We start from the raw sequence: 27,109 nt of genomic DNA on the forward strand, positions 1-27,109 counted from the left end.
CTTTGAGGCCTCCAGGCCTTGTGCTGCTGGTAGGCTCCTGGGCACAGGTACAAACTCTCAGGCATATTTGTCCTGTGGTCAAGTTACCCTGGAGCATACCACTTGCTGCACAACTGCTTGTGCAACTCCCACTGCTGACAAGTCTACAACACCTCCTAAGCAATCCGCATCTTGCTCTTCATCAATGCATCTCCATACAGAGAAGCTAGTAAACCTGTTCTACGCTGGTATTCATTAGTAGAGCACCCAGTAAGTACAAAGCCAATTTTCTATCTGCCAAAGGCAGCAGATTTAACTGTGAACTTACCTGAGATCTTATATTCAGCTCTCAGTATCTAAGTTTACCATCTGTAGGTTAACAATTCACAAAGCACTTCTGGTGCTAAGACAAACTCACACTTCAAAGACCAGACCCTCTTTCTCGGCTCTTCTCTCAGGAATTTCGAACTATCACCCAAAATCGAAGTGTGGCTAGATTAAGGTCATGACCTGCATTAAAATCATTTGTCATTTATTTCCTCTTAATTTCTCAACTGAAGTGAACAATTTAATTTTTCTTATTCTCAAAGCTCTCCAGAATGCTGCTTTTTCAGTATGCTTTCTGGGCTCAGCTTTTGCCACATTTTCGTCAAGGATACAGGTTCTGTTGGAATCACAGAGACTGAGAGCAAAGAACAATAACAGTGGGGTAGCAAGAATACTTGAGGAAAAAAAAAATCTCCATTCCCAGCCTCCTCTGCTACCCAACTGAAATTTAAGTAAACAAGACATCTACTGTGTTTCTAGCTGGGAACAGCTCTTCTGTTGCACTGCCATGCACCCATGTTCTTATCCTCTCATTTTCCCCAAGTGTTCACTTCTAACCAGAAGTTTCCATTCAAGTGTACTTTCACTAAAATATCCTGATTATGCTTTCATTCAATTCCTTTTATCACTCACAAGTTCATCCTGTAACAAGGACAGTAAACACAAATGGAAAATTCACAATACAGCAGCATGTGTATTTGTCAGTATTTTGATATCCAGATTTCATGCGGCCAGTAGTGTAGTGTTCTGATTTGAAGAGACAGAAAGATTTAGAACTAAAGCAGTAAAAGAACAAAGCATTTCAGGTAAGGGCACTGTTTCAAAAAATATTGTCAGGGTGTCTTTAAGGTCACTTCCTCTCAAGCTCCTTTAAAAACCACCTTTTTTTCAAAGTGAGTTTAGAAGAAATAATTATCTATCTACAACATTTCAATAACAAAAACAATCTTTTGCTGCCATATTCTCCCTCCCCTTACCAATGTTTGCTTTCTCCAGCCTTTCTAGGAGAGGTCACAATGATGTCCACAACAATTTAAATGATGCTTTCCTTATATGCTCCGGTTTGTAAAAATCAGGTCAGAGATACCTCATACAAATCAGAGACAAATACTCAACACCCAGACCAGACAAAGCTTTTTATAAAAGTTTTTGTTGTTGCTGTTTGTTTTTTAAGTAGTACTTAAAGTAGTACTTCCAAGTTATGGATAACAATTTGAGAAAAAAAAAAGAAAAACAAAACCATCATCCACCTACCTGTCTTTCAGACTGCAAGTCAAGAGCTACAACACCGAAGCCAAGCAAGGTTAAATGGGAAGTTCTTCATTTAGTTTAAAGCTGCTGTTCTGGGCAGACAGAACAAAGGCTACGGGTTTTGCTAATGAAAAGCAACTTCCAGCTGCTAGATTCCAAAGCTCAACCTGGACTGAATGGATCAGGACTAATTTTATGAGGCATGTTTAGTGCCCTAGCTTTTGAACTCCTACCAGAAAACTGAAATCTCTGCTTCTCCTTTGAAATCTAGCTTAGATGCACGGAATGGTGTGTTCTGAGCCACAGATGCCTACACAGAGCTGCACAGTGTGAAAAAGAAAAGCTCCAAGGTTTGTGTGCGACCTCTTCTCATTGTAGCTAGCTCAGAGAGACACACTCTTGCAGCCTAGAAAGGAAGAGCACGGTCACAGAGAGCATCCCATGTTTATGTCTCCATTTCAAGTCCTGTTAACAAAGTCTGAGCCCCACTGACTGAAATTGTACAGTCTCTTTGTCATCATCTCCTGTGGTTTAAATGAGTTTGTGAGCAGTCAACTGGAGTTTAGGGGGAAGTTTTATAAAAGAAGAGGAAAAAGGACACATTGATGTCAAAGAAGGACAAAAAGCATACTTATTCTGTTGTGTATTGACTCTGCAAGGCAGGAAGTACTAACGAAAATAAAGAACATGCTCTAACCTCTAAAATGAACACCTAATGTACCTACTTGTTGAATTACAAAGCACTCACATACTATTTTTTCAATGTACAACCACACCAAAAGCCTTGTTTTTTTTCCCAAGCATGAATATGGCAGTAATCCAAGTTCCTGAGCTGAAAAAAACAGATGGATTGAAGGAGCTGACAAAGTTAGCCGACGAACAAAAGCAAAGTATAAACACTTGGATTTCCAGACTTTATTCTGTCCTTAGCTTGTTAGAGATGAGATAGTTTTAACACCAAGGGCCAAATCCCAGTTCCGCTCAATTCAGTTGGAGCTTTGCCATTGACCATAGCCGAGCTGTGTTTCCCCCTGAAGTCAGAATTCATCACCCTCTTCACAGGAAGAAGGCTGTCGTACTTGCCTGATGTTTACACTAAATGGAAGTTTCACTGGAGGGTGAGACGAGATGCACAATGCATGTTAAAAATATTTTGTTGGAGAATCGTGTAAGTAGGGATGTTTATGAAAGCAAGTACTAGAGAAGAGTTTGACCCAGTGTGGGCGGGTGCTGCATAAACAGAGCTTTCACATGGGAACCATAACCACCGGCTCCTTTCTGTGCTGTCTGTGCCAGTCAAACGGTGCATCTCAAGTCTGGTTTTGTTCTTGGAGCTTTCCAGCGGAAGGCTGCAAACAGAGAATGGATGTATTGCAACCTACTTTGCCTTTGCAACACACAGAGGGGTTTAGGGAATGCTAATATGAGAGTATCAAGTTCTTTTCAGTTGTGATTTACTCATGACCAAATCCCAGGCAAGAAAGAGAGGGTCTGGAGCAGAAACTCTGCTATTTTAAGCAAACCAGTGTGTCTGCACTCATATTATCACTCACACATATTAAAACAAAACAAAGAAAGGGGGGGGGGTGTAAAAAATTTTGTCATTAAACTAGCAACTGGCTGTAATCTAGAAAAATATTCTACTTCCCTCATCTAAACAGGTCATAAAAAGCTTCAGGCATGTTCTAATTAATACAATGTATTTGCAGATGTGCGCGTGAGAACCTACTGTTTATCTCTGATAAACTAGAGCTTCCACACAATTCACTTTCAAGTTCCTTGTATCACGTTGCATTTTTCAAAGAGGATTTTGTTTTTAAACTCCTATCCACTTGTCTTCTCTACTAATAATTCATAGTTCTATCACCTATAAGCTCCACAGACACAGTATTTACTCTCCTCTTATTCAGCAAGATGTTGAAATTTTGCATCTTAAAATGTCCTTAATTTCTACATTGTCTTTGTTTTCATATATAAGTATACATGAATAAAAAAATTTAAAAATGCAAATAAAAGAAAAAAGCTATTATGAATTCACTTACTTTTTCAGAGACAGTCTGAGACAGTGGGAATGAAAAACTGTTCAGAATATTACTCAGTTGTACACTTCTAGAATAATTACTACCTTGACAATCATAAGACAGAAAGAAACCTGTCTGAAAAGTTTTCAAAAGAACTACACCTTCACATCTGCAAATATGACTGTTCTCCACTTTTCTTGAATTCTACACAATAGCTTATTACTTTTCTAAACCTGGCAGGGTCATATGGAGCATCAGAAGGGTTTTTGAATTTGAACTGTTGTCTTAAACAAACAAGCTGCACTTAAAATTATCTCTAAACACAAAATCATTTCCTATGACTAGTATCAAACCTAATCAGATTTAGAAAGCTTCCGGTATGTACAAAAGGTAACAAAGCAACAGCGAAAGTTCTAAAATTGCCTGCCTACAGAGAATTAAAATCAGGATGACTAGCGTTTGATTCATATGCAAGAAACCAATACTATTATGAACATATAAGATTACTTCAATCTGCAAACTGTCTTTATACACAAAGCTATGTAAATAATACAGCATATCCTTCTGTATAAGCACAAGCATTTATAAAGAAAGCATATAACCACAGATAAAAAAAAAATAACAGCATCCTGTAGAGGGATGCAAGTGAGCTGCAAGGCATGCCATGTAAGGAATGCTCAGATTTGGCTTTTTCCTTTTTCACTGTTTTCATGTCCCTGCAGTCAAGCCCACACTTCTCTAGCAGCATCAGCTTAGCCTTCCACAGATTCTGGTGGTCAGGATTTGATTAATATCTAGCCCAACATATGCCTATTAATATTAGAACAGAATAGAATAGAACAGAACAGAATAGAACAATTTAGTTGGAAGGGACCTTCAAAGATCATCTAATCTAACTGCCTGACTACTTGAAGTCTAACCAAGAGTTAAAGCATATTAATGAGGGCACTATCCAAATACTTCTTGAACACTTAAACAAATTCTCTGTTTAATACACCTGCATAGATATATACTCAAAATGCCATTTTGCCACCATGATTCTGCGTCTGTTCTACATAAACAAGAAAAGTATATAAAGCTGAAAAGCGCTGCTGCAAGCCTGCAGTATCAGCTCCTCCAAGACCTTGCCATCCTAACAGCACCTTGGGACAGAGGTATGCATCTGCATCCATTGCTATATAAACACCCTGAGACCTCATCTTCTGAATATTGGCATGCAGGTGCTAAAGAGCTACTCTGTTCTCCATCCTGCAAGTAGCCGAGTGACATCTAAATCCTATATGTGCCTCACCAACGTGCTTTCTTCCATGACACATCCATGGCCCCCAAAATCAGACTGCTTTCTCTCTCCTCTGTGCTTCAGACTAAGGGAAATTTAACTGACATTTTCAGCAACCACAAGACCTGAAACATCATCAGTGTCCTCCACCCCTTGTGCTGTGTCATTCTAGCACATTATATTTGTGTTTCTTGGTGCTTTTCAGTAGGTTTATTGGTGGGTAACTACAAGATCCAAAGCATCTGATGGCCAGTGATGAGTAAAAGCATGTGGGGAAGATGTAAGGTGCACTTTTTTTCACCTGTCTGCTGAATGGCTAACCGAGACTGCAGAGGCTGGGATTCAGGGGACCCTGATTGATCATCTATACACAATGGGTCATGTCCAGGTTGTACGGGTAACTTGAATTCTGCTTTTTGCAAATTAGTCTACTTTTCTGTCTTAGTGATCCCCATTTAAATGAGCATTTCTTTCTAGCTTGCTAATTCTAAAGTGAAAGCACAGTGAGAAAAAAATGAACCACACGGTATCCTGCTGAAACCTCACTCATTAAGCCAGGTGAAATCTTTCTCGATGCACTAGTGAGATTCCTGTTACTTGAACTAGCGGAAGAACTGACACCAGCTATGTGACTAGCACAGACAGGACATGATGCACACAGAGGTTTTCATAGTTATTTGCTAACTTTGAGGAATGCTGAGATTCATAAGCCCTGGAGCATTATAGATCCAAAAGGAAGAATATTTTTTTTTTTTTTAAACCAGAACCAGACTCTTCTACTGTTTTTTTTTTTTTCCCAAGGATTGCCCTCGTGTCTGACTTTCCTTAGTCTGGGCCATGCACAATTGTCTCCAGATCATTCTTGACTATGCTGTCTCACTCACAAATCTGCTAGTTTTCTGATTGCTAGTCCTTCCTCTTACTCCTAAAAGCAATAAATGAAATGATTAGAGTAAGTTCCTAAGTCCATATCCCAACCAAATCAAGCTATTTTTCCTTGCCGGATTGTTTAAAAGAGAAGTTCAGCTGGTAGACAGAAGCAAAAGTTTAACAGCACATCTAAATTTAAATATTTAGTTACTGAGAATATGAAAGAACTTTTAACATTTAAAAGATAAAGGTGAATGGCATAATCTGAGAAAATGGAGTAATACAGTACTGATGTAGTCATTCTGGGCTGATAATCTGAGTTTCTGTCATAATTGCTGATAAGAAGAAGTGTTAAGAATGTATGCGTTACATTTCAGATAAGCATTCCCCAAACTGACACCAGTTACTCAGAGGCTGAACACAGGCTGTATCATTGATCCACCCTAACGAATCCAGCAGCAGTCACAAGACAGACCAGGAGATAATTTGACTATTAAATACAGATCTGTTGTTTGTCAGAATGCCTATGAAAAGCTGTCCTTGCGCTGTTCCAAATACATAACTATATCTTTTCTTTAGAAAAGTTTAAAATGCATCACAGAGATACAATGCTTCTGAGACACTTTTGTCAATAGATTGGGTTATAAAATGCTTATATGAGCCAGATGTTTACTGTTACTAATATTATCACGTTTGTACTATGTCTAATGAGGAATAAAACATTTTATTAGACTGGCTGTACAAACTGAATAGAAGTAGAAACTTCTGAACAAACTGAATAGACAATAGGTATTGCCTCCAATACCTCTTAAAAACACCTTCAGTTGTTTGCATTAGCAACTGGTCTTATCACCTACTGATTAGAATTATGATCATCCAGTGACAAGCTGATCCTACTGAAGCATCTGTCTGTACCCCTTCTCCAATTCTACATGTTCAGAAGCAGCTCAATGATGCATCCTACCGAGGTACAGCCTACATATCAATGCACTGCTCCTCTAAAAGCTATGAAATATCTTGTGGTTCCCAATGTTTTCTCATAGATATAGAGGGAAAAAAAATAAATCTCCAAAGTGCAGAGATTATGAATTCTCAGTTGACAAATCCATCCCTCACCCTGAAATGGCATCATAAACTGTTTCTAAAGCAGCACATTTCATCAAGACCTAGACTGATACCCCTTTGTGAGCAGAGCAGGCAAATTAAAATTAATGCAAGACTTTTTTTTTTAAGCAAAATTATTCAGTATCATCCTTAAACTTGACTTTATGCCATCAACTCAAAATAAAGATTATTTATTTTTGTTGTTTGGTCAATTAGAGTTTCCTATGTATGTCTCTACTATCTACCCCACCTCAGCTTCTCCTTTCTCATAAGTGTACTTGCAGTAGCTGATTCAGATTACAAACAGCGACAATTTAAGATGCCAGAGTTCACTGTGGATAAAAGAATTAGCTATTGCAAACTGTTGCTAATTTTCTGCTCTGGCGTATGTTCTGCAAGCTTTCATGGAGGCTTTAAGCTTAAATCTCTTCTATAAGCTCTGTAAAGCTTTAATTGGCTTTTTGACCATAAAATCCCTACCATTTTTTTTTCTTCCGGCTTGCTGGATTTGCTGGCATTTAAGTCTAATTCAGCCTGGATTCTGCATTTTATATGATTACTGCTTTTAAGCACGAGGGACTAGTCCACAATTACCTTTGTATTCAAATATCTAGATCAGTACAGCTTTTCTGTAACAAGCAAAGAACTGCTAATACTGCAGTGGCTACCTTGGCAAAGCAGCCCTGACACTCTGGACAAATGGCAGGTATTTGCTCAGTATTTCTCATGGCAAAGGTCAGGTCTTCAGGAAGCACAAGCCACATGGGTTAGAGATGAACCGGAAGGCAGTCCCGCTGCAGTTACTTCGCCAATAGCACTGCCTGACCAACTGCATTGAATGAAAATGTTTTAGCCACCGAGACTATGCGCATCCCCCAGTGTAGACAGCTTCAATATTAATCACATCATTAATACTAAATCTGAAAGCAAAGGCACTGCAAGAGGGAGCTAACCTGAAAAAAATATTTGTCTTCAGCAAACCAGGAAAAATGTTTTCACTTCATCTCCCGGTCCCTGATGGTGGTTCATCTCCCAACCACCACGCCAAGACGCAGGAGATGAGCACCTCGCGCTGCTCCTCTTGCCCTTGCAGCTTCCCTCCCCAGCTGTGTTGCTTTGCCAGGACCTTCCTCCTCCTCACAAGTGCCCGGAGCCATCCTGGCCTGGTGGGGAGCCAGGCACCTCCTAGGCTACATCTGGTCTCTGACAGGTGATGCATTACCCTCACCCGTGTCATCTGCCTTCTCTCTGAGCCAAGCAAGCAGGCTGCACCGGGAGACCGTGTGGCTCCTGCTCTTTGCAGGTCTGCTTATTCACCTTGAATTCCCTGTGAGCTTTCCAGCAACGTTATTAAGATTACCAGGGAAACTGCTCTGACCGAAAATTAGCAGCAGCACCCCAGGAACGTCTGCACCAGTGTGAATGTGAACTGATCATCTTTGCTGCTGGAATACTTCCACTGTGGGGAAAAGCACAATTAATTACATCTGCTATTCAACACGAGATGACCTACTAAAAGACGCCTACGAATAATCTCATCAAACAACACAGCTTTTGCTTATCCCTGAATCACCTTCCTGAGAGCAGATGTCAGACACTTTATAAAAAAGTTTATGAGCCTGCAGATTGAAGTCTAAAGGGAAAATCCTGCTGACCAGTCATAAGAGATAACACGTTGCAGCTGCTGAGCAACATTTCCTTAAATTATTTGTCAGCCCTCGATGCTGAAGGACAACAGGGTCTCGGACAGGATCCATGCCTTCAAATCAAAGCCGCAGTAGACAGGTGCTGCTTTTGCAGTGCAGTTAGTTTAGGCAGATCAAAGGAGCTGCAGTACCACGTCAGCCAGGAGCAGAACAACAAAGCAAAGATAAGGATACGGGTGGCCAAGGAAAAAGATGGCTAGCAGGGAACCAGCTAACAAACCAAGCCAAGGCGGTGGAGGAGGGAAATTGCCAAGAAAAAAAAAATCAAAGAGCAGGGATTGTTGTCCCCAGTCACCTCCAGGAATTGTTTTGAATTTGCTTCACTTTTAAGAAATAATGTATCTCATTTTTTCAAAGCTTTAAATTACCTGAATAATTTTACTGCTCCAATCCTAGATAAACTTTGTTATAAAAGTGCATTGCAAAGGCTGTGTTTTTTTCATGTTGATGTTGCTGGATAATATTACTTCAATTTACAAAAAAAAAAAAGAAAAAAAGACAAGCCTGTGGACAAAACAGACACTACCGAAATGTCACTCATATAGTCCTAAAGTCTCCTACAAACTACTTCTGTACTTAAAATTAAGCACATCTATAAATACTGCAGCATCAGGAGCTAAGATTGTGGCTTATTTTCACAAAATTTAGTTCCAGCACAACAAAACAGCACAGCCCAAAGAAAGGAAAGTAATCTCGATTTTAAACTTTATGGCAAAGTTATGGCAAACTTCTTAAATACAGCGCAGAGTTGATTAAGAGCTTACAAGAGGCTTCTGAAATCACACTCAGACATGTCAATTTAAGATTTCCAAAAGCACTTAAGTGACATGGAAGCACAAGCCCCAAAGCTCCCACCTGCAGATCGTGCTGGAGAGCTGTGAATCATCAGCTTCCCTGGCATGCAGAAGTGCAGGACACTGCCCAGACTATTTATTTCTCAGCTTTGTCAGTATTTTTTCTGTGATAAGGATACTAATGAAGCCCTGGAACTTTATTTTGAAGCTTAGAAAAGCATTTTAAATGAAAAGTTGGTACAAAAAAACTTCCTACGCAATCTGAACATTTAGAAAGGTCTACATAATCTGAGGCTTTCACAATTAGGTAAGTTAATATACAGATGCAGCCATCACACATTTCAGTTGATAAAACACAGAAAGCAATCAGCCTGCAGATACTCTTTTTGAATCAGTTTCATCCAGGCTGTGAAAGCGTGTGAGAGGAATTCACCAGAAAAAAAAATATAAAGGCCAATAATGAAGTACAGACTTATAAGCATGACTGTGTCTTGGGGCCACAGACAAGTACACTTGAGGAGTTGGCTCTGTGTGTAAGCCAGAAAATTATGAAAGCCATAGTGCCTCTGTATGTTTCTTTTCCTTACCACGAAAAGAACCACTTACCACTTCCTTCTCTCAAGGAAGAAAACAATGATATGCTTTCTGCCTCACTCTACCATGAAAATGATAAAATAGATATTTAAAAGTGAAGAAACAAGGGTTGATGGCAGCATCAAATACCAATTACATTAGTTGACCAAAGCCTTTCTGCAAAGATTACAGACCAACAGCCCGCCAATGCAACTGCAGCAGGATGCACTGAGCATCAAGCAGGCAAATAACATTTTCAATAACATGTTTCCTTACATACTGCAAATATCATTTTCCTTTTCCTTTCCTTAATATGAGAATTTTTATATCCCAATTATTTTTCACCATTGCAGCAATCAAATGGAATGAAAGCCAGAGCAGACGAATCTAGCATCTCTCCTCTCGAATCACTAGGCACCTGTTACAGTTCACTTTCTCCCATGCAGTGGCATAATTTCCCTGAGTGATTACACACTTCTCTTCCCTGGTTCACTTGATACCCAAGATACAATTTCTATGCTAGGGAAGGCAGAGACACCTGCCCAAACACCAGCTTCATTTGTGCTGTCTCACCAAGCCCTTGCTGAGAAGGTTGGATGCTGTTCAACAAGCCTAAGTGCAAGGTCTGGAGTGCTGGTGGGAAAAATCACTATCACTGATACGGAAGAGGTAGTATTTCTGCAGAAAAGGGTGCTGCTGTGCTTAATAAGGTGAACAGAAGTCATCAAGGCCATGGAGTTGTCTGGGAAGTATAAAGAGAAGGACAATACTGAAACAGAGACCAGGAGACACACTGGGTGCATCTATACTAGCACCAGTGTGCTCAGGGTGCTTTCCGCCATGGTGGGGCTACAGCCAGAAGGGTGCACCCAGGCAGGCAGAGTGACCCACCTGCAGCTAGTGCTCTACACAGGTACACAGTCCTGCAACCCAAGCAGACTGCAGCAGGTCCTACCTTCTGTGTGCTGCATCAGTTGGGAACATAGATGCACACAGCGCAGGGAAGGCCATAGCTGGAGTAGCTGTCAAGAACAAGGCAGAATACTAGGACAGAGCCCAGAAGAAAACACTAGGAATGATCAGAAGCCTAGCAACTGTCAGCTACAAAGAGAAGCTACAGGGATGAAAAAAAAAAAGAAAAAAAAAAAGAGAGAATACAGAGGTGAACACAGACTTTATGATCTTGAAGGTCATTTCCAACCTAAATAATTCTATATTATCACTCTGACAAAGCATGAAAAACTGCTGAAAGGGGGAAGAGAATAATGCTCTTTGATCCACAGGGAAAGGGATATAAGGAAGTGAGCTTCAGTCACAGCCAGATTGATTCCAGCCAGGTTTGACATTTGTGATGAACTGTTCATCACCCTGACGGGTGACCCTGTGACAACAGCGAGCATAGGTGGAGCTCAGTTAAAAGCTTAGAGGCACCAACAGCACTTAAGGTCTGATGGACTTTCGACAAAGATTCCTCCTCTTCCACGCATTCTCCTTAGAAAGGATGAGTACACAACTAGCAATTTGTGCAAGGGCTTCTACGGCCGACTGATCTTTCAGCAAATGATGCCTGCCTTCTGCAAAGGTCAACAAGTCCAGCAGGAGGTGGATGTGTTCATCTGGGCAGAAACCTAGATTAGTAGACACGGTCTTCCCTTCTCAAGTACTGCTGTGACAATGGAGCTGTGGCACTCCCCCCCGTTACTGAAAAGCAGCATTCTGTTTGCATTTGCCTCTGTGGTTGCTGAGCAACCAACAAATCTTTTACATCTGTAAATGCAGCAAATATTTTATTTTGAGCCGTTTTAATATTCAGCCTGGTGAAGAGCTGATTCATCGGCACTTTTCTTCAGATGGGTATAATTAAGCCTCATGCTGTAGTATAAGCTTCTGGCATTGGTAGTAGGTTGAAATTACAGTAGATGAGGCAACCATAAGAAAAAAACAAAGGTTGAGCATAATTTGAAAGGGGAGTGGCACTGCTCATTTTTCATCTTCATGGGACCCAGGTCTGTATCACAATGGCACTTCACAAAATGGGATTGCTGAAATACACACACAATTTTTTGCATGTTTAAATTATTCTATTTCTATCTGGAAAACAAACACATACAAGAGATGAAAAACATAAAAGGCACATGACTGACATAACAGTCAGGACTAAATTTTATTTGCAGTGCACAGTATGCAGGATTTTGATCTTGTTTAGGATCTCTGAACATCTCTTGGAAAAAAAACAACAACAGCCAAGCCCAACTAATAGCCATGTAGACATATACTTCCACCAGTATACAGCAACTGCTATATGATCAATTGCAGTGTTATGCACTGTTAATGATCTCACCTGCAGTACAGCAAATAATCTAGCTCCTCCATAACTTGTCCTTAAAGCAGTAGCAGATGTTCAGTGGCAACTGTGCTGCCGTGTTTTAAGATTTCACTGTTTCCAACTCTTTTTTCCATTGTGCTGCCTGCCTCACTGCACAGCAGCAGAAAACGCAGACTTGTGGCTCACTCACTGCCATGCAGATCTTTGGTTTTTAGCATCTGAGCTGAAACTGCCAGTGACACCAGGTTTGAGAAAAGAAACTGAATTGCAAATGTGACTATGCTGAGGGGGTACATACTAACTGTTCTGCCAAATCTGCCATAGGGGTAGGCAGCTACAGGTGACATCATCCAAAACTTCTGCACAAAATATGGCTAAGATCTGCCCTAAACCTCACACAGTGGCTCCAAAAAGTTTCAATAGTCATTGGTTTGAAATGATGAATGAAAGATATGGAAGTACCGTTTTTGTTTTCTGTTTAAAAACCTTTAAGCTATCACCACTTCCCTCAAGGGTACTGGATATTTACCCGACCCAGGTTTGTTTTTTCAGTGCTTTTGAAAACCCTTTTCTACACATTCAAAGTTCTCGGTGTTGGCTACTCTGCAAACCATGAGAACTCTACCAGTAACATTTATTGGAACAAAGTATGTTCAAGGCAAGAAGCTTTAAGAAACATCCCTTTTATTTTTAAGTCTGCCAAGACGATGGTGGAAACCAAAGCTTCTTGACAATTTTCCTTTGATGTCATTTATTATACGTCAGGTTTTCTTCATACAAGTGCTTTCCTTGAACAAAGCCCACTTTTGTGCATCATTAAGTCATATTCAGACAATCCACAGAAAAAGCAAGAAAAAATAATTGTTTCAAACACCCTATATGAGGGGAAAAAAAGTTATTTAAGATCTCAGGTTGTGACCTTATTAACCTACGTGACACATTAGCACACCAAAACCTTACCAAAGGAAGATTTATGCTGCTGATCTTAAAATAAAGAGGAATAAATGGAGTAAGATTAAAATAAAATATTCCTTAAAATGATTTCCAAATATGTAATATATAATCTAACTTCAACAACAAATATTAAACTAAGAAACAGCATATGACAGTATTAAAAGGGTGAGCTTTTTATAAGTGATCTCAGTTGATCTAAGAACTTGCTACCACTGTATTTCATTATAATGACAACCATCCAGTACACATTCTCATTTAAAATAAAGGTGACATTTTAAAACAGAACCACAAGTTCAGCTTTGAAATTGCATTAAAAACTAAAGCCAGTGACTAGAAATACATTTCAGCTAAAAACTGAATACTGAATTGCTCCTAGAAAGAGGGATCACTGGAAACAAAAACACATGAGCCAGCTATGCCATCTCTAGCTCTACCACGCTTTCCTTTACGTGTCTTCCATAGTATGGAAACGGTGTCTTCACTCAGCAGAGGATCTGGCACGTCATACTGCAATACTGACAGGCCTCATTTACTGCAAAAATAACTTGACTGTTAGGAAGTGAACTAAAGTAATGGATAACCTCTGCAAGGTTGCAGCAAGAATAACACCTTCTTGTCTCAACCTCAGGACAAAGAGGTATGCCATCAATCTTGATTATGGGTAAAAAGTCATTATTCATTAAATTAAATGGCCTGGAAAACAAAGCAAGCTTGGCTATTTGTAGCAAATGTCGAGGGACTCACTCTTTCCCTGAGTTGCTCAGGCTTTCAATGACCTTGGATCCATTTGCTTTGTGTCAGCCAATGCCACCTGGATATAAATCTTTTATCTTCTACTCCTTACAGTCTTTTAATAACTTTTAAGACCCTTTAGAAAGGCACAACTTATTTATACGTCTGCAATCAGCAGAGGATCTATTTTTTACATATGCAATTAGTAATACACATGAAGTCCTCCTCATGTACTGAAAAGTACATCCAACATGCTCTTGAATGCATTCTCTCAGGCAACACCAATTCTGATAATCTATGTGGAAAACAGTAGAATCACTGTCTCTTTACTACTTCCAGAGACATGAATGCTAAACTAAGAGAGCATCGGTGTTGTATCTCTGTCCTTTCTTTTATTTTTTAGTCAAACTAAACAATGTTTAAATAAACACTGAGTTCCGCTATCCTTCACTGATACGCTGGTCCTCTCCAGCCACCTAAAGCAAATATGTTCTTTTCTCTTGGGCTCACTCAGGTTTAATAATAGACCAAAGAAACAGCGTCCAGAACAAAAACAAGTATATATTCGGTTCAATTCTGTCGTGGCATCAATTGCCTTTGCTCCAGGATGGGCTGATGATGTGTGAACAGCCACATTTTTTTCCCATTAGTGAATCGCTTGTAAAATCATATCGACAGTATTTTTTCCTGCTCTCAGACCACCTTCATTACCACTGTGCCTCAGCCACTTCCTCTTTCCACCAAATACTTGTGTTGAAAAACACTTTTCTGAAGCTGTGTTAAGTAAAACTCTCACAGATTTGAGTGTAACCTAGCATAACCAGGGACGCCCCAACCCTGGAAGTGTTCAGGGCCAGGTTGGATGGGGCAAAGTGATCAGCACACTGATGACAGCAAACTGATCCAGTGGAAGACGTCCCTGCCCATGGCAGGTGGGTTGGAGCTACATGATCTCATGTTCAGATGTAACTTTCCGTGTTTCTGTTTGTGCCCATTGCTTCTCATCCTCTCGCTGGGCACCACTGAGAAGAGTGGTGCCCCATCCTCTTGACATCCTCCCTTCAGATACTTATATACCTTGATCAGATCCCCAAGGACTTCCCTTCTCCAGGCTGAACAGGCTCAGCTACCTCAGCTTTTCCTCATGTATGAGATGCTCCAGTACGTTAATCATTTTAGAAACCCTTCGCTGGACTCGCTCCAGGAGCTCCATGTCTCTCTTGTTGCCCAGAACTGGACACACCACTCCAGGTGAGGCCTCACCAGGGCTGAGTAGAGGGAGAGGATCACCTCCCTCAAGCTGCTAGCAATGGTCTTCCTAATGCAGCCCAGGATAACATTTGCCCCCTTGGCCACTAGGGCACAGTGCTGGCTCATGATGAGCTTGTTTTCCACTAGGACCTTCAGCAGCCTTGCTGAAGCCCAGGTAAACAACATCCACTGCTTTCCCTTTATCTATCCAGCCAGTTGTCCCATCATAGAAGACAATCAGGTTGGTTAAGCATGATTTCCCTTTGGTGAATCCATGCTGACTACTCCTGATCACCTTCTTGTCTTCCACAGGCTTAGAGACGGCCTCCAGGATGAGCTGTTCCATCACCTTTCCAGGGACTGAGGTGAAATTACTCCAACAATTCTTCTCTCCATTTATTCAGAGATGCCGTGCTAAGTTCAGTTTGATGAAAATATACCATTAAGTCAGAATTTCATATCTTTTCATTACAAGTCACCCAGAGAATAACTATAGCACTTTTCTAGACAGTGCGCTTTTAAAATTTTGGCCATTACAGCATTAATTGTTTTCCATTACACAATTAGGTGGTCACCTTGACAGGTACGGATGATTGTGTAGTAAGATTTAAAATACACAAAAAAAATAAATTCCAGCAAAGCCCAGTTTGATAACAATGTAATCTGACTGCACCACAGAAATGCATCCTCCACATCCCCTTGACATGTTTATAGCAAAAATATGTTAAATTATGCAAAATAAATAATTCCTTTATGCATTTGCAAGTAGATGATTTCATCAGTTCCAAAACTTAATTACAGAAGCTCTACACAATATTTTGGGTTGGCATCTGATAAATATTAAATTAAGCGATGATATTAAAGCCTGAAAGTACTTGTAAAGAATAGCACTGCTGGGAAAGCATAATGGTACCAACACTCCTAAGCGGCAAAGAAGTAATTTAGACTCCAGCATTTGACATGCAGGTCAGACCTTCTGGTTGCATTAATAGCACAGATGTATTAAGACCAAAGACTAACAACATCCTCATGTCAGCTGTACTTTCTGAAGAAAAACTTGTAAGACAAAAGCTGGAAGGCTGCAACAGAACAGTGGCCATAATGTATGTTTAAGATCCATTTGGATCAAGAGGACAAATACGTAAGAGCTTTTCTGAAAATGGACAAATTTAGCCACCTAAGTAACTGCTGACACACACACACACGCACACAAAGCTTCTCGCTATATATCACAGCTTTGACTGCAGAACAAAAGACAAAAAAAAGATCTAGTATGCCCTAAGTTTTAAGAAATTAAAGGAAACAGTGAAGGAAGAACCAGGGTTAGTCTAAGAGAAAAAGAAGGAAAGCGATAGGAATATCCAAGTAAAGTATAAATGAAACTTTATTTTATTCTTGCTTCAGTAATTCAATAGATCATCTAAAAGGTCCATTAGAATTAGAGATGCTCCTGTCCTTCCCTGTTAACTTAGAAAAGACTTACATCCCACGTCCCCGATGTACCTAATGAAAAATGAAATTATCCGTGTTTTTTGTTAGAAGGAAACATGCAGAGGCACACAAACAGAAGGTGGTAGGAAAAATCTAAAATACAGTATCAGAGCAGAAATATTAAAATAAGGAACAAAACCAATGTCAGATAAATGCGTAGTAACAGTCAATTCATTTTAGTAAGCAAGGGAACAAAAAGTAAAGAGTTTAACAAGCAAGTATAGCATTTAATTAGATACAATGTTTTATCACATTTTTTCTTTTCTTACTGAATCAAACAATGTCACAGTTTATATTAGAGCAGTATAGAAAAACTGAATATGAGCCATATGGTTAAATGTATTTAAACAATCACCAGGAATTTTGATAATTTTATCCAAACTGTAACACTTCCTTTTAGCAGAAACCAAACTTTTCTCACTGTTCACAAAGCATTGCCATGAGGTGCACAAATAATGGTCATACCTGAGTTTGTTTCTTTAGCCAACAAACAAAATGGGTAGGGTCTCAAAATCCAGACAAAATGAGGATGAAATAAGGTATTTGACCTGTAAATCAGCATTGAAATCTATCTGTACTTACCCATCGAAGTCCTCTTACTAAGAAAAAAAAAAATCACCTGCACAATTGAGCCTGGAAGGGAAGCATTTTCAGGTACTGACAAAAAGAGCCTGCTAGAGAGGTGACTAACACAGCAGAAAGCAATCAAAAAAAGGAAATGCTGGTGTCTTTTAAACCTTCTTTACAAAGAAGGAAGGATGCTTAGAAGGAGGTGTTAAATAACAGACCATGAAGGGTGTTTCTCTTCACTTCTTACATTAAATATAGCTCTAAATTCCTCATGTTTTGCTGGATAACTGAAAAATAATAAGAGCATGAAATCACGATAGAATAAAGTGCAGCTGCTTCTGACTTCTGCAGCTTCTCATTAAAGAGAAAGAGGATGTTAAGGCAGGTTATTTAAAATTCTTTGCTTAACTTTTCATTTCTGCTTAAACCTGTTTAATATAAACTCGCAACAACAGATGGGATAATCTCTTGCTGTGAACAAATCTTTGCAGTACTTCTGAGGGTCCTTCAACCAAAACAATCAGCCTGGTCTTCCTGACTATTCTCAGAGAGAAAACAAGACAAAAACAATCAAACAAACAAACAAAACAGAAAATAAAAAGAAACCCTGAACCAATTTCTTTTTGAGATGGGGAGGTTATGAAGCTTGGAAGGTAAACAAGGACAATCTGTTTCTTCTTGGACTTTACTGTTAACTTTCCAATCCAGTCACCCATGGAAAACAAAAGGCATGACCACATGTAAGGATAAGTAATCAAGAGAAAGGAAATGGATTTAGGTGATTGAAGAACCCCAGTTTAAAAACAGGCAGCAGCCAACTATGGTTTAAATGATGAGGGCTTACGAACTGCCACCAGCAGGTGAGGCCGGAGGTTGACAGGCAGCCCACGTGCAGCATTGCCCACAGCTGGCTCCAGGAGAGGAGGGCTGCCCTGAATCTGGCAACACTCTTCTACCTCAAGATCCCCTCAGCTGAGCAAAGCCTCCTGAGCCATTGTCACATCCAGCCCTAGTGTAGTCCCAACTTCTACCTCTGGCCTGCAAATCTTCCTAGACATCGTTTACGCTCCTCTTCAGTGGCCTGCATGAACTCCAGGAGGCTCCCTCTGAGCTGCTCTTTGGAAACACCTCCACCTGGTTGTGCTCTGCTCACGCCATTTCTTTCTCCTCTCCCACCCAGACACGAACTGGTGTCTCAGCGCCAGAGGTGGCCCACGTGCCACTGGGTGGGCCAGCACATCCCCTGAGCCAGCTGCACTGGCAGGGGGAACAGAGGTGTGATCGGTATGATCAGGGCCCAACAGCAGATGGCTAATGAAAAGTATGGGAAACAGGGTGAGCAAGCACAGCGTGCCCACTCTCCTCACTTACGTTTCAGCACACACGTCTATGGACCCAAAACAGAGGTGGCATCCAGACTAACACCAGCAACATCTGGTTCCTTTTTCAGTATGCCCTCTTTCTGTCTGGCTTCCATATAGCCAGGGTCAGTGAGGTCCATATGACAAGGGAGAGGAAAAGAAACAAACTAAAAAATCCAATCTTTTCATGGTTGTTTGAAAATGGCTACCTTGACCCTTTCATTGAGCATGTAATGAATAATTCTTTCCTTATAAGAAAGATCAGATAACTTATCTACCTTGTATGCTTCTAAAACTGCTCCATTTTTCTCACCTTATATTATCATATTCTGATTAGTGTCTCCTCAGATGAAAGCTGCAGTATATTTCTGATTATAAGTATGATTTTTTAAAAAAATACTTCTTTAAAAAAGAACTATGATGGCCTTTACAAGACATTATGCCGTATCTTTAACAAGTTATAAAATATAAATATATATGTGGTCATTTAAATAATGATGTGAATTATTCTGATTTTTAATTAGTAATAGACTTGCTGTTTGACATTTACAATGATAAACCTTACATATTATGGTTTTATCATGGTGTTTTTGGATGAAAACAGCAAATTAATACAGACTTTGCAAAAACAGCAAAAAAATATTGTTGTAAACTTTAATTAAAATACCCTTAGTGAAGTGGATTCTTTGGGGCAAAAAGTTGATTTATCATAACATACCTTGAATTTTAAAAACAGTTCACACTACACAAAAATTAATTCCTTGTAATAAACCAAACTGGTAATAGTCTGTGTCCAGCCACTGTATCATTCAAGAATCTAAAGCTAGTATAACTTCAGAATACAAACAATCAAAACAGAAGACAAACTGCATCTTCATCCATAGACTGGAAAGAAACTTAAAAAAAAAAACAACAAAAAACAACAACAACCCCCTCCCCCCAATATTCTGCTTCCAAACTTATTCATTTATTTATTTAATCACAAGGAATTCTTTCTATTCCATCAGAAAAGACTACAAATAGCAAAAGTAGGCTCAGGTATTGAAAAAAATGCACTCCCAGGTAGGCAGCTAAGGACTTCCATTTCTTTCCTGATTGACACTTCCTAAAACTTCAGCAGCAAACAAAGCTATTAAACTAATCTGCTTTAGAAAATCACTTGCAATTATCTGAATAGATTATAATGTATTTACTTATGAGGATGTTTACTTTTTTCATAATACTTTAAATAATGAAAGTCATGTATTTATTTATTTAAATAAAGAAAAGCAAATTTATTGCAATTCACCATGCCCATCACTGACAATCCCTAAGATTTAGGCAAGAACCCACTGTACTGAAGCCAGCGTCAAGGAATGGTTCAATTTAGTCTAAGAAAATTATGTGATTCAATAAACTTTCAAGGGCACAAGCAAGACGTGTAACATTAAAAAAAATCTGTCCACTTGAAAAAAAAAATCAGAGCAAAGAAAAAAAAACAACGGTAAAAGTCAGGACCACTTTAGGCTTTTGAAAATCTCATCCCTGTAAAAGGAGGAAAATGCAATGCAGTGTTGCTAACCAAACAAGCCTGTTATTTCATCTAGACTAGTGGAATCTCCCACCCTCAGATACTGTATCAGAACACTTCTAAGCTGAAGCACCATTTTGTCACTGCAGAGCTAAGTGGCCTTAGCAGGCATGTCCCTAAAAAGACCAAAGTCCTGAACCATGCAACGAGAAATATCTGTTTTAACCATATCATGCAGTAGATAGTTAACCCCGATGCAGAACAAGAGACATCTATCTTCCTTGCAAATACCATCATCTTGCAGAGGCATGAACATCAAAGAAAGAAATCCTCCCATAAGTCAGTTCCTGGTCCAGTGAGCTCCCTCCCCTTGCAATGCATGGAGGAATTAAATCATGGGAAAAAATGGCACAGGATAGCCAGAGATGGAAGAGGCCATAACTCAAGCTGTTTACTTCCCTTGTTGAGCTGCCTCTGTTCCCTACACACACCTGTTCACCGGCCAGCTGACCAGGTGTTATGGAAAAAACACTGCCAAGAACAGTGAGGAGCCAAGGAAAAGTCACGAGTCCCCTTCCTCTTGAACTTACATTCATGGTGAATACAGAAATGGCTTTAGCTTGCTCTTAAAAAATGAGATTCTCGTCTATCCCGTCGCAAGCCACTTCACATCTCAGAGCCTGATTGCACAATGCTCGAAGCTATTGATTTATTTTCTTGCACTTTGCACTTCTACTCTGGGAAAGAACACATTGTCAAATACTTCTTGTTAGTTAATACATGAATGCATTAGCCACCCTGGAATTATAGAAACAAAATCAAAAACTCTGTAAAAGACGGAGGTTGCAGAGTAGGGTGCAGGTGACAGACTCAGGCTTCGCACCAGTTTGAGATCGCTCCCAAGACAATGTGATTATCAGATCTCTCCCAACCCACCCCACAGGACACAGACAAAAAGAGAACGGTATTGTACTGTTAGTCACTACATAACAACCTTCGACAGCAAATCCAAACACTCATCTCTTATTTATAAATGTTATAAACAGGAAAGTTCTCTTGAGTACCTTTCTCCATAAAGAAACAAGAAACATTTATGCAACTACTACAGATGTCTTTTTTCCAGCAAAACCAGGAGAATCCACAATGTGCCCATTAAATATGACACAACAGATAGTCCCCCCTGCCAAACCACATTGTAAGAGGTGTCACTGGACTGGTCTGCAGGCACGCAGCCTCCCCGTGTCAGACCAGAACCATGCTGATCCTCAGGCACACAATCTGTGGGTACAGGTTATCAGTATTTATGGTGCGGTAATGTTCAGAATCTAGCTGAACTGGGATCGTTGGTATTACATATGTAAAATCAATGTTATTTACGGCACTTTCCCCTGACAGCATACAAGCTAAACAATATAACAGGAGGGCATAACAAGACATTAGATAGAACAGGGGTGGAGATGAAACAATGTCAAAAATAAGATAATACAACCTATTCTTGACCAGGGTGGTAAGAGGATGGAGCTGGTCTCTTTTCAGTTGTGTCCAGTGACAGGACGAGAGGCAATGCGCACAAACTGAAGCACAGGAAGTTCCAGCTCAATATGAGGGGGCATTTCTTTACTGTGAGGGTGACAGAGCACTGGCACAGATTGCCCAGAGAGGTTGTGGAGTCTCCTTCTCTGGTGATATTCAAAACCCACCTGGATGCCATCCTGCACAACATGCTCTAGGTGATCCTGCTTGGCAGGGGGGTTGGATTAGATGATCTTCAGAGGTCCCTTCCAACCTTGGTCATTCTGTGATTCTGTGAAACTGGCAGCAATTTTCAAAAACCCATTCCTGTTAACAGGTGATGGTATTTTGCTAAACAGCACTGAATAGGAATTTTGAAGACGTCCTTGTAAGGGGGAGGGGGAAAGAAGTATTTAGCTATAATATTATGCTGCAAACATGTTTGGCAATTGTAAATTTTTTAAAACCAGAAAATTTTCAAAAAAATCAGCAGTGCATAGATACATTTAAAAGCAATGCAGTTCAAGGTTGCATTAATAAAGCCCTTAATAGGAGAAATGCTGGATAACTCAGGGGATGCTAAACAATTAGGCCCTCTTTTTCCTTTCAGAGAGGCAACTCTTCACTTCTTCCTTTACGAATTTATGAGGTAAAGGCTTTTACTTAGAGTCCCTCACTTAACCTCCTTTAAGAAGTCTTTACCTGACAATGTATTCCTGACATATTCCTTGTAGTTTGTGGTTAACTTACTTCTGTCTTCAATGGGTACCAAATCCCAATATATTAGAATCGGTAATGTTACAACTTTTTTCCATTTTGTTTTCATTTTACTATGACGCATTCAATGGTTATTACTTACTTTTGATGGATTATTTTATATCAATAAGGACATGAAAAACAAACAATAAGCACTTGCGTGTTCACACTAGAACAATTACAGTCTCAAGTACTCACGCACACTGGAGTATTACATACACATATCTTCTAGTTTTTCTTCCTCATGCAGCAAAAAGAGTCTGGGTCAATATCATACTTTAAATTTCCTTATACTATCCCAAAGCAATTTTTTCTCAAGACGAAGAAAATCCCTGGCCAACACACAGTGTTAAATCTTGGAGTAGTAAAACACGGCTGGGAACATGCAAGTCAGGAGAAGCTACCGGCCATCACTTGGCTCCCTGTAGGGTGGTTAATGTTGTGCTAGAGATCCCTCACGGAAGCAGGTGATCAGCACAGACTGGGTCATTTGAAACACTCCATCGTCAAATGGGCCTTGTGGGTACTCTAATTTTGGGAAAATAAGTGTTTCCCTACATAGAATAATATTGCCTTTTTTGATCTTGACTTTTAAATAAAGCATTTCAATTTTATGGGAATGAAATACTCCAGTGAGGAATTTTGAACTACCCACATGCCACAGGCGTTAGAAATACAAGTGTCCTTGCTTGAGGAGCCAGGCTTGCTGTTTGCATTTCATTTTGATACTTTAATTCCACTGAGTAGCAACACTTATATAGGGTGTCATGTCAGTCTCATTTACAATAGTCTGTCAGAAATTAGTTCTTATTTATTTCCTTCTTCAGTTGTCACAATCTTGAAGCATGTCATAAGTCTATTAACTTTGTTAAATCTTTCTAAACTGTTTATACAGTTCCTACATTGAAAACATCAGTAAGACTAAAGTGAGACAATTCCCTTTTGATCTTATCATCAGACATGGAAACTTCACTTTTAAGCAGTTGCCACACTTCACTTTTTCAAAACCCTACAACACTGTTGCTGGTTAGGATCAATCCTGTAAGACAATGGAGTTCAAGCACACTTAAAGATAACTGAGAATCTGATGTCCATTCAAGTCAAGATTGTAAAAGGATGATATTGTGAAATGGAGTCAGTGAATTTTCATTTTTATTTTACATCCAAAAATCTAGTCATAATTCCCAACAGATTAAGTATGTGACCAGTTCAGTTTTAACTTAATGAAGATAAATACCCCAATACATCTTCATGCAGTCAGCCTACTTACTTGTGTACAGACCTCCTAGTTAAAAAAAAACAACAACGAAAAACAAAACATACACATTATGAGACAGAGATCAAGACTAACATAAGTCTATTTTCTTTTGATACTTTTGAAGAACAAACATTACCTTCTTCATCTTCCTGTCCTTCAACAAAACTACACAAGATGCCTAGGTGTAGTCACTTTTTTCTTTTTCAAGATATAGCTTAGCAATCAGGAAAAGGAAAAAGAAAAAAAAAAAACACAACAAAAACAAACAAGAAACCACCGCTACCAGCAACAAAACTTTCTGGAGAAGTTATCTTGCAACACCTTAGAGTACCCTTTCCTTGCTTTCCCTCGTAACATTGCTTGTTTAATAATAATTAGATGGATCACAATTCGTATCAATCAAGGTAATTCCAAAATCATGGAAAAGCCATGTTTCTATCCACACGTAATTCAGTAAGTAGCATACTTTTTCAAAATTTTCTAATACTTACTGCAGATACATTGCGCTAAGTGGCAATGATATATGTCTTAGACTTAGAAAGCCTAGATTTGCAGGAGTACCAGCCCAGAATAAGTCTGTCTGATCTGGGGTTTGGCAAAAATACCAGTTGAAATGGTATCTTTTAGTTTAGTTTAGCTATCTGTGGATCCTGGAGCTCATGGAATAAGTAATCATTTATAATCCTCAAGCTCCCTCATTATGAGTGTATGCAAAGCCTACCAAGTTGCTTTGGAGAGGCACATATGTAACCAGGGCAAGACATTTTTCCCATCCAGAAGAAAACTGGAATTACGTTCCAGTGTTTCAAACTTGATGGCACATTGCAGCTCAGTGTTATCACTACATTACTGCAAATTATACTGAGTTTATCCATCTCCTGCCAAACATTATGCATTGTGTCCATCACAAAACGTCTGCAATATTTTAAAATCATTTTTCAATGTACATTCCAATTCTTGCATTAAAAATTAGTCCTCAGTACCCAAGCAAGCCATCTTTCTGCCATTTTAAATATATTGTGGGTGCCTACACACTTTTTAGCGCAGCAGCTAGAAGGTTTAGTCATAGGAAAATAGCACAAATTTTCTGATGCCCTCCTTCTTTTTTCCCCTATACAGGCTTACCTGGACAGAGAAAGTAAGGCAAAAAACAGAGTACACAGACTTTTCCATCAAGCTTCCTTCCTTCCTTCTCAAGGAGTGCTGTATGCAGTTTGAAATAACTGTCTGTCAACTTGCAATACTCATTGCTGTGACTGCAGAAAGGGCTAAATTAAGACTTCTGTAAAATGCCTCAGAAGAACACATCTATAGCTATGATACAGACAATAAATCCAGTGCAAAACTAATGGGCTTTATACAAGCAAATGAATTAAATAATTAGAAAGGGAGGGGGGGGGAAATGAGCTGTAAGAATAATCAGTCAGTGCAAAGAAACCATCCAAACATGTCAGTGTGGATCATTACGTAATGTTCTTTCAGGGTACTTGTTATGAGAAAACTTAACTGCTTCTATTCAGGGACAATTTTCATCAAGGTAATTCTGTAAATTCCAACAGCACAGGCTAACACTGCATGCACATGCAGGTTTTTTTTCATCTCTGAATCAACACATTTATACTTAAAACAACGAAAAAGTCCAGAGCTCTGTAATATGAGGACTACAATTTTCACTTGGATATGCATGTTTTCGCATGTGCAGTCAAAGTCACTAAGCAAAGGAAGGGAGAGAGTACCATGGATTCCTGTTGCTTTGATAAGAACAGTTTAAATTAGGGGGGAGGTACCTGAGCCCAAGTTAAATTTGATCACAAAAATTTGGTAACTACAGCTTCTTGTCACATGGTGCATTTGAGATACAGAATACCTGAATACTTTTTTTCTGCTAGATATTTAAAAACTTAATGTTGTCCCTAACATTACAACTGATAATTATCCATCTTTTTCAGACTGCTTATTTTAAGCTGGGTTCTACAAGCTTGTGCTGCTTAAGTACTACTTTATTCCACTGAAATCAACAGAGAATCAATTTAAATAAAATGAGTGATGTATTTAGTTTGAAGAGCGTTTTATGCTTAAGGAAACAGAACTTCTTGCAAACAGGCTATCAAAGGCCTAATTTCTCAACATGGTCCTATAATATCTAATTGCTCACTCAGAAATATTACAAGAAGAAACACATTTTTCTCAAATAAATCAATCATCCGTCAAAAGACTAACTTATGCAGTTAATTTGCATTAAATAAATTGCAAAGAACCCCTGTCAAAAGCATTTTACCTTACAGACAGGCTGTTGTATCAAACAATTTCTCAGCACATGTGAATTACTTTGCATTACGTTACATTCTAGAAAACTGACAATATCAGACTGATGAAAAAAAAAACACAAAACAGAATACCCCCCCCCCCAAAAAAAAAAACAACACAACCAAAAACAACCCCTGAAAACCAGATCAATAATTATGTTGGGATGCCCAAAACTAATTGAGAGCTGAAGCATTTTGAACCAGAATGGAATCATTCCTGTTTGCACAGAAAAATTATGTGGTTTATTCACACACAAATTGACTTTCAACGTATACATAATAGCGATGATGAAATCTTCTAGATCACTGTAATTACCATAGACAAACAAAAAGGATATTTTGTGTTATTGAGAATAATAAATTAATATTTTCAACAAAGTGATTCATTAACATTCAGTAGAAACCAGTTATTTGGGGTACAAATAATTAACACGCTAAAAGTTAACATGCAAAAATTAATGATTTTAGTCTCATCTGCTCTGCTACTTAAGTTAGTCACATATATAAGTAGTTTGTGGTTTTTTTTTTTTTTTGTAGGCTTGAAACTTGTGCATCAAATGGTTGCAGAGACATTTCTTCAGAACTCAGTAGCTCAAAGGAAATATAGCTCACTAGGTTATTTAACTGAAGAAAAAAAACACATTGAAGACCTACCCTTTGAATATAAACCAGATGCATGACCCTGTACTTACATCCATGAGTATTTTTAGTTATTATTTTGTTTACTGGATAAGGTCCTTAATATTTTAATGGTGTAACATTAATACAATAAAGACAATGAGAGATAGAAAGAGCAACTACAGTAAGGTTTAAACTTTACTCAGTAGTTAGTCCCAACAGCTTATAAATGCAAAGCTAAGAAATATTATTTGAAGTAGGTAATGGTTGAGAATTGCTCCAATTTTAACTCTAGAAAGGTATATAATGAAAATATTCTTATGAGATAACAGAGTAATTCAACCTATCAGAAATAAATCAACAGTGAGAAAAGAGTGGGAAAGATCAGGATTTTCAAGTTTGGTTACTGTCGGAGGAAGACTCCAGCTTCAACACCGAGCTCAGCCATATGTAACCCATTTGCTTTTAGTAAAATTAGCTGCTATTGCAGAAAACAGATTACAGTGCAACTAGTTTAACCTTGTACTAGCTGAGAAAAACACATCTGAAGTGAAAGAAGC

At 39.0% G+C, this 27,109-nt stretch overlaps 1 protein-coding gene across 8 annotated transcripts in view; it reads right to left on the bottom strand.

Moving 5' to 3' along the window:
- The window catches only part of SLC35F3 (solute carrier family 35 member F3), a 170,347-nt gene that overhangs the window by 130,917 nt on the left and 12,321 nt on the right, over positions 1–27,109 (bottom strand). For 3 of the 8 annotated variants that reach the window (XM_080586428.1, XM_080586426.1, XM_080586427.1), the window contains one exon: positions 1–27,109. This exon is cut by the window's right edge and continues 6,562 nt beyond it. The exons of the other annotated variants lie outside the window; for them this stretch is intronic. In XM_080586428.1, the coding sequence (XP_080442554.1) occupies positions 1–97 (97 nt within the window). In that variant the 5' untranslated portion in view covers positions 98–27,109. 8 annotated transcript variants of the gene reach the window in all.

Source organism: Anser brachyrhynchus, assembly GCF_964034855.1.
Source record: "Anser brachyrhynchus genome assembly, chromosome: 3".
In the NCBI taxonomy this organism is placed as follows: domain Eukaryota; kingdom Metazoa; phylum Chordata; class Aves; order Anseriformes; family Anatidae; genus Anser; species Anser brachyrhynchus.